The 8,773-nt window shown below is 42.4% G+C and overlaps 1 protein-coding gene across 1 annotated transcript; it reads left to right on the forward strand.

Moving 5' to 3' along the window:
• Nucleotides 1–1,906: 1,906 nt before the first annotated feature.
• On the forward strand, nt 1,907–3,923 carry LOC310902403 (beta-microseminoprotein-like). The gene is made up of 3 exons (XM_083843912.1): nt 1,907–2,045; nt 2,576–2,678; nt 3,568–3,923. Exons 1-3 carry the CDS (start codon nt 1,922–1,924, stop codon nt 3,695–3,697), a joined length of 357 nt encoding a protein of 118 aa, XP_083700038.1. The 5' UTR covers nt 1,907–1,921; the 3' UTR covers nt 3,698–3,923.
• The last annotated feature ends 4,850 nt before the right edge of the window (nt 3,924–8,773 follow it).

Genomic DNA, 8,773 nt, shown 5'->3' on the forward strand with positions numbered 1-8,773 from the left:
GATATCTTCTGTGCTCAGCCTGATTATATGTTGGACCTTTGCTGCTAGCTAATTGTTACTTAGCTGGTGTACCCATTGATTGTTCCAGAAAAAGGTCAGTTCAGAAGTGGTTAAACACCACACACTTCCCCTTCTCTTTCTGTTCAAATCCAATAGAGGGTCCAGAACTTTGCTCTTTAGAGAGAGGAGCGTGCCCGGTTTCACCTAACTGACATTTCTTTGAATAGCAAGATAAGGACAGATGTTGGAGCAAACTAAAGACAAAACATTCACAGAACACAGCCCAGGACAGCAAATGACAAATTTTAGTCATTACTATAAAGACATGAGTATAGCACTCAGACCTCTGATAGAAGTAGCCTGTGCAGCTGCAAACCTCTGCACCAGTTTGGAGGAAGCACCACCACCAGCATGCTCTGGACAACTAATATAAAGCTAGCAGCATCACAAGCCTATTGAGAGAGATCCTCTCTGGAAAACTACAGGTCCCCAAACTCACATAGCCCCATACAGCTGCACAGCATGAGTAGCCCCACAGATCCACTCCAAATGCCTTAAGAGAAGCCTTATGAGAGACCAATTTTAATGTTACGTATACTTTCCTACAACTTCACAGAACAGGAGGTACTTAGACAATGTTCCTTTGACTGGAAACCATGGAATTAAAGTTTGAGAGTTTCAGTCTTTCTTCTTTGCTTTTCTCCTTCTGGCTATGGTGTTCACCATGGCAGCTGGCTCTATTCTACCCCAAAGCCTCAGGAACCCCAAATGGCAGAGCCACTGTGGACATTAGCATTGTACCTTTCCCAGACCAGTCCATAGTCCCTTCCCCTCCCTTTCACAACACCAGAAATGCCCCTCGGCCCTGTAAGAAAGAAGCACCTAAAATAGCAAGGGTCTTCCAACACAGACAGAGGAGATTCCCCGTGGGTCTCCATGTTCAGAAATTTTCACTCTTTTGACATTTATGATTCAAGTAGTTCAAGGTAAGCAGCAGAGCTGTCTAAAAGCAAAGCCTCTCATTGTTTTTTTCAATCTCACTTCCAAGTTGCAACAGCCTCTGGAGTTCAGAACAGCAACTATTCATTTCACAATCCTTATGTGTTGATCTGCAAGTGCTATCAAGAAAACTGAAGTATGTTCCTCACTGCTTCTCATTCTCTGGCCACTTCTAAACTTTTGCCTTAAGTTATCCAGCTTGAGGAACTCATCAAAATAATCTGGGGCTCCAGACCCTCTACCCCAGTAAAAGTACCCTTACAAAGTTATGCAGGCCTTTTCAGAGAAGTCCTGGGTGTTCAGCAGGTCCCAGCTGACACCTCTGAAGAGCTCTTGCAGATGTTTATCTGTTGCCACCACTAGGCAAGAAGAAGGATGACCAGACCTGTGCGTGCATGTTTTGACAAGATGTTTCACACGCTGCTAAGCAGAATATACAGCACTGGGATTCTGCCCCAAGGCACCAATTTGTGTCTCTTCTCTATCCAGCCACCTATTTCACAAAACTTATCAGAATCTAATTAGTTATGCGATCCAAAGATTGCCAAAATTTTGGTGCAATTGCTGTGCTCAGAAGTGAAACAGTGGGATGCCGCACAGACAGTGATGTACAGGAGAAATAGCTAAATATGACTCAAAGGCAATAAATAAAGCACTAATAAGAATCTGACAGGGCTTTTAAGTCTACTATGGAAGCTTTTGGTGATTTCTAGAGCTTGGATTTTGACAGGGAGGGATGCTGCAGACACATTTATGTTACATCATTTTGTCTCTTCCCATGCAAGGAAAATGCAGTGAAGTATCTGGATTTCCCTTTTCCAACATTTTCATGTTTACATAAGGTTGTTTCTAACTCTTGTTTCAGGTTCAGTGACTTATCTGTTCAAAACAAAGATAATCGAAGTTGAATTAAATTCATGCCATGTGCTCCATGTCTCTTTTACAGAAAAGCTTTCTCGCCTTCCTTCTTGCAATGGGCATCATTGTGACACTGGGTGATGCATATTGCTTTACAAAAATAAACAAGCCAGGGGAGTCTGACAAAGGTAAGAACAGGGAAAGTGCTCTCACTTGATATTTTTTTGTTGGCTCAACTCTATGCAGAACTGCTGGGAAGGGCCCAAAATATCAGGGAGGTGGAAGTTGTCAGAAAGACCTGAATAAGAGGCACCAAGATACCAAAACTAGGGAAAAATAGTATTTTCACCTGGACTGGGTATAGTTGCAGCAATACTATTGCTATTGGTGGTGGGTTGCTAGTGCTATGCCAGCATGTGGAGCTGCTGCTGGATTTGGGAGCATTTCTGAATGCAGTGTGGTTCTAGATGGCAGACCTGGCTGTTTGGTTGCTCACTTTCACCCCAGGTCTGTAACACTGAAACTATCTCTAAGAAGTAAAGAAGAAACAAGTTCAGGCTCTCAAAATAGTCCAAGTAATAGACAGGAGGGCAAAATGACTTCTGTTTAATCATTCTCAGGAAAAACATTTTCAGAAAATATATAGGCATTTTTAAACCTTTCATCTTTAATGTGGAGGCTTAAAGAACATCTTTTGTTTTGTTGCTGTGTTATGCAGGCTGTGTCCTGAATGGAAAACTGTACCCCTTTGGACATATCTCAAGGACAGATGATTGCTACCGATGCAGCTGCACCCAAAACCAAATATCTTGCTGCTCCCTGTAAGTCTGAACTCACTGGCAGCATCATTGCCCATAGGAAGACCACAGGTTTCCATCTGCTGGGAATAAATGAGTCTCTAAAGGCACAAGAGAGCCTTTCCTCACCCCTCACAGAGGGATAAAAACCTCACATGGCTTCAGATGACTTGACTCCTTGGCTGTGTTTACCTTAGCTCACTTTCTGCTGACTAGGGGTGGAGACAGGCCCTTCCAAGCACATCCAGTTGGTGCTTGTCTTTAATGCTGAGCAACTTGTGAACCCCTCTTACACTGTGGTTAAGTCATTCCTTGGCAGGGAAAGTGGAGAGTAGAAAGGAGTTCATTCCACAAGCCGCTTAAGTACAGATCCTCTAAAGAACTCAGGATGATCTGAATCCCTTTTCAGAGATGCTTTTCTCCACTGAACATTGAACATGCAGACACTAGAGTGGCATGGCTCTGCTCTGAAGTATCTCTTTCCAACATCCTCTTTTCCTCTTATCCCACCTTCTCAAAATGCCAAAATGGCTAGATTACAATCATTGCCTTTTCTCAGGTGACACCCACTGTCAGGAAACAGAAACCACACTCTAAGCATACTGAAAATAATGAAAATTGATGGAAAAGAGATAAAACATGCTGAGACCATGCTTATGTCACATTGTAGAGTGCTGTGCTACAAAATTCCCCGTACTGGTACATCTGCATGTCATTGCAGAAGGACATCTGTTGAGGCACTGGAAGCTGTAGCTGTGGGTGCTCAAGCTAGCTAGGCTGGTCTAAGTCACAGTTTCAGAGATTTCTCACTCTGCACTAGTTTGGTAGTTCAATATATAGTCACTGAACCACTGAATTATTGAATCTTTTATTGCTCTCAGTCTAACATTTTTTTTCTGTTTATCAATGATAGCTTTCATACTCCTGTTGGTTATAACAAAGAAAAATGTAAAATCGTTTTCAACAAGAGAAGCTGCAACTATGATGTTGTGGAGAACAATGACCCCTCCAAGGACTGCTTTGTCCACAGTCGTGTGGGTTAACAATGCACCTGCTCCAAGCCTACAGACGCTTTGCCATCAAAGATGCTTAAAGACATGGGAGATCTTATAAAAGAGAGTACTTCAGCAGCTCACTTTTAATCTCCCAATTATTCTAATTCAGTAAACGAGATGCATAATCAGATACAAAGTCTTATTTCTGTCATTACTTGTGTTGGTATCACTGAGCTTTGCTGAATGCAATAAATCCAGATGAAACATCCAGAAATGCTTCATATTGATGGCTCTTTTTATGTTACAATGCTTGGGAACATCACCTTCCTTGAGAGAGGAACGCATTTATCTCAGTACTCCAATGTGCCATACACCAGTGCCCTGGCAGAAGCTGCTCTCATGCTTTGCAGGTTCTGTTCTTGCCAAGCATCAGAGCAGCCATACTAGCTCCCCAGGTGTCAAAATTTGGAGGGGAAGCACTGTTTGGGATATGCTCTGCCACAGCTCCTACTCCAGGCACACAGCGGCCTAGGGAAGGGAGAAGGACACTGGATCAGATTCCCTTCGGTGTGCTCTCTCCTTCATGTCACAGTCTCTGAGGTAACCTTTCAATAGCTTCTTGTTAGTGACTGGCACAACTGGATCCCACCTGCCAGACACTCAGAATCTACAGAGTTTGAAGAGAACCCAATGCCAGAATAATCTTAGCTGTCTCAAGGTATGCTCTTGGGATGCAGAGCCTGTATCACGTCTTTGCCAGAGCTGGACACGCAGATGAACTATCTACTGCCAGGATCCAGAAAATACCTTGCTAAATTAAACATATACTCTCCTACCACTACAGCCAGAAGTGCAAGCCTTCAAACTACAGTGTAATTCTTTGGGAGGGAGTCACAGTCTGCCAAGCTAACGAGCCTTTCTATTACATAGTAGGCAAAGCACCAGCGATTACAGATCAAGTAGAAAACATCTGATTTTTGAGCCATTGTCTTCCTACTACATCTTCTTTCTTCTGGGGCATTAAGAATGGCTGCTGAGTAGAGGGAGACACATTTCCCCCTGACTCGTTGCCATATTTCAGCCAGACTCTGGACACAAGGAGATAGAAGAGGTTGCAGAGAGAAGCAACCAGTTTTCTTTCACAACCTGCCACTACTCTGACAGTTAACTCCCAGATCAGCCCAAAGCCAGGTACTCACTTGCCAAGGCAACATCCTTTCCACCTGCCCTGCTCATTCTGAGGGGACCTAGTACCTAGGTCTGCTGCTGTGAGTGTTCAACAATGGTCTGCTTCAGTTTGACAAACTACTTTCTGGTTCCAGTTCACAGGAACTGCAGCCAGGCTAGCCGGGGAGTAACAAGCTGTATAACAAAATGGACCTTGTAGCTTGGACAAGTACACACTGTGAGTTCCTAGTTCCCTAAAGCATTCAATAACTGCCCATGGAGGTCATTTGCACTGCTGCAGGAGTTTTGGCAAGACCCACGCCGCTAAAACCCATGACCTCTGAAAAATCAGTGAGGATGACAGATCATTGCCCTTTTTCTCCCCCTCCCTCTCTCTCTTGCTTTTTTCTCCAGCAACATCACCACCCAATAGCAGCCACTGTTCCTCTCCACAGCCCCCTCTGACTTGCTGCCAGGTGTCCTCCTCCAAGCTCCACTCCTGAAGCCTGTACACACTGCGCTGCTTAATGGTTCTTGCCCACACTGGAAGAGAGCTGGGTCAGCTCCTGGAGACGTGCTGAGCCACAGCTTCCTCATGGCAGCTGGAGAGCCTGAGGTAGTAATAAAAGGCAGATCGTTGTAGGCTGTGTACAGAACAGACATTATGACTATGGTGGGGCACACATAGTTGTTTCTTCTATGAGCAAGTAGTTCCTTGCCAATAAGAAACAAGGATTTTCTTTCTGAACAGTTCCCACTAAAAAGAGTGAATCTGTGTGCCTAAATATGTTCACCATGCACATTTGCAATAGATTTAGACTTGGCATCCATCATGTGCCCTTCAGATGGGAAAGTAGAGTGGAGTTAATCTTATTTTCCACTTCTGACAAGGTATGAATTGTGTCTTCCCAGTCACTGCTCCATGTTCTATCTTCTGGAAGGAAAAATGGTAAACACAGCAGTCCTTGTTAATTCAAACACTCAGTCAGCCTGCAGGTGCTAGGACCAATTTGGTACTGGAGAATCTCCAAAATAGCAGAGAGGTGGAAACAACTTCTGACTGACAGGGTAGGTTGCAAGGACAAGTTACAGACCAATGCAGCTGTGTGCTGGAGTCCTGTGTAACATGTTGAGAATGTCTTCTCCGGGTTTTTAACGTAGCCATTGGAACAATAAGAGTCTCCTCCTATAAAACTCAAACTTGGACTTCTGCTGAATGACACTTACACTTGGCTGGAATTTGGGGAGGTAAATTCCTGTCTGCGTGAATGGACAAATTAACACAAAATCAAGGATTGGCTGGGATTTGACAAGGGAAATAGCTAGAAAAACATGCTGCAAGGTGAGTTAATCCACTGTGTACCACAGGTTCACCAAGGGCAACCTTTTCCTGTATAGTGTAAGCAGTGCTGGGCATTGCTGCTATTCTGCCTTGCCACCATTTGCACTCTGTACTGGAATGATAGCTTCATTTCTCTTGTTCCTTTTTCTTCTTTTTTTCTTTTCTTATCATGAGACCTTGAGACTGCCTTACCCTCCCGAGACAGCAGGTGTTCTCCTGCCTCTGTTTCATTTGAACAGCTGTGCTATGCCCTGACACCAGCTTCTGCTCCCCTGTCCTACCTGTGAACCCATTGCCAAGGCCACCCCAAACCCAGTTTCCTGCTACATGCAAAGCTCCTGCCTGGGGCCTCCCAAATCCCTGTGTTTCTGCAATCCAGAATTTTGGATTCTGCCTATCACTGGGGTTAGAATTTCAGCCATTGATGGGCTTCTAACAGAATCTCCCACTCATTAATGGCCTACATCTGCCCACAAATAGGAGATCAGGCAACAATACCCTATAAAATGCTGCTTCTGCACAGTCTCTTATCTCCAAAACTGATTATTAAAAAAAAAAAAAAAGAAATCTGTGGTTAAGCGGTGTATGGTTTGAAAACAAACACATCTTCCAGGGTAAGTGCATTGTTTAATGATACTTCACAGTCATGGAGAGTCTGTTGTCTTGTAAAAATGAGCATTCTTAGGTAGGACAGGGATCCTCACTTGGCCCAAAATAAATTGTCTCCCTATGTTCATTCAGCAGAGGTATTAGCTTCTCAAGAAAACCTGTGACAAGCTCTGCCAGCCATTAGTAAAATCAGAAGGATTTAATGTGGAATGTTTTCTCTGGCTTTGTTTTTGGTAAATTGCCTATGAACATTGTTTTAAGCTTTCTTATGGCTTCATTTGAGATACCTCTTTTTGGGAAAAACATCGAAATGTTTTGCAAGCATTAGTATTACATTCTTAGCCTTTTAAAGTCCTCTGCACTGTGGGCTGGATATCAGTCAATAATTCCATGTTTCTGTAAAATTGTTGCCTGTGAAGCTGAAGAAAATGTGAGGGGCCAGAAATAGAGTCAGTTCAGCTTTTTCCAGCATGTACATTTGCATATGATTTTTTTTTTTAAACCTGACCTTTATCCACTGATTTAAGCATGTTATTCCTCAAACTTTTGCTTCCCCATAAAGGAAAACCATATGCATATGGAAATGAATGTTCTCATGTTGCTGAAGGTAAATTTTCTCCAAAGAGATTTTGTATCTTGCAGAAGAAGAAGAGTTTTGAAACTTGTCCTGAATGGCTTATTCCTTTTTCTTACAGCTCATGTCAAAATCATAAAGAGCACAGCCTCAACTGGTACCTATGTGAACCTTCTCACTTAAAAAGCAGACAGCTGTTGCTTCTTAGCAGAAGAAATACTTTGAGCATGGAGATTCAGAGACTTCCTACTTACATAGCTCATACAACGGTTTCTTGAGAAAAATCAGTTTTCATATTATTATTTTTTTAAATGACAGTTTTAAAAATCTTTTCATCGCTAACAAAAGTGACATGGCGGCTTCTTATGGATTATTTTTTAATTCATATCACTGAGAACTGTACACATCAGCATTAACAACCTGTTTGTCGCAGTTGGGAACTGTGCCATACCATAAAGGAATTATTTCTGAATTTCAAGTTTTGCCTTACCATAGTCTTACAAAGTAAGACTACATTTTTTCTTCTGAAATATATGAAAAACATTTTATTATCTCATGAGGTCACATTCATATTCTTAATATGAGTAGTTCCTCAGCAAGACCTCAGATTCTAAGTGATTTGCAGATGTTTAGTTTACTTTGAAATTAAGTAGAATTTAATTCTACATATCACCTTTTTTGGATCCTTATTTATTTATAATTAGGAGCTTTATTACCTCCTAAAGTCCCAAGTGTTTCTGTAGAAATTAGGTGCAAAATTTCTTACACAAGAAGATGACTTTCTCACTGCAAGAAGATTTCTAATGTTTTGACAATACCAGTAAAAGTATGAGTGACTGGAGCAAGAAACCTAGCACACCTTTTGGATCTCCAGCTTAATATAGACATTAATGTTATGGGACTGGGAAGAAACAGCACATTTGATGAACATGGTTCATAATTAGTATATCTCTTCCCAGAAGCCCCCCATGTGTGGGGAGGCCCATCTTCCACTGCAAGGGCACCTCCTCCACCACATCCACTCAAGGCAGAAACTGAATCAGCACAAACAAGAACTGACACCAGAGAAGCAAGGAAATGGATTCTGGTGAGTTTACTGGGCAAAGGAAACGTAGGAAATGTAGAAACTGACCTAGAGGTGCCAGAGAATCATCCAGCTTCATTGAAACCCACAAATTCCCTCCAGACTTCTTAAAGAGAAGTCTTTTGGTTTCAACATGTAATTGTATTGGGTTTTCTGCTGGGAGGGGAAATGCTTAACAGCATGCTGCCGACAATGTTTTTTGCATTCATAAGATGACCCTACTGTAGAAAAGCAAGATGTTACACCACTTACCCTCTGGTTTGAATATTTGCTATTATTTGTGTACCACCAAAGACAAGCACTATATGTGTAGGACAGGAACATGCAGAGATACCATTTCAGTCTACT

Source organism: Anser anser, assembly GCF_964211835.1.
Source record: "Anser anser genome assembly, chromosome: 7".
Classification (NCBI taxonomy): Eukaryota; Metazoa; Chordata; class Aves; order Anseriformes; family Anatidae; genus Anser; species Anser anser.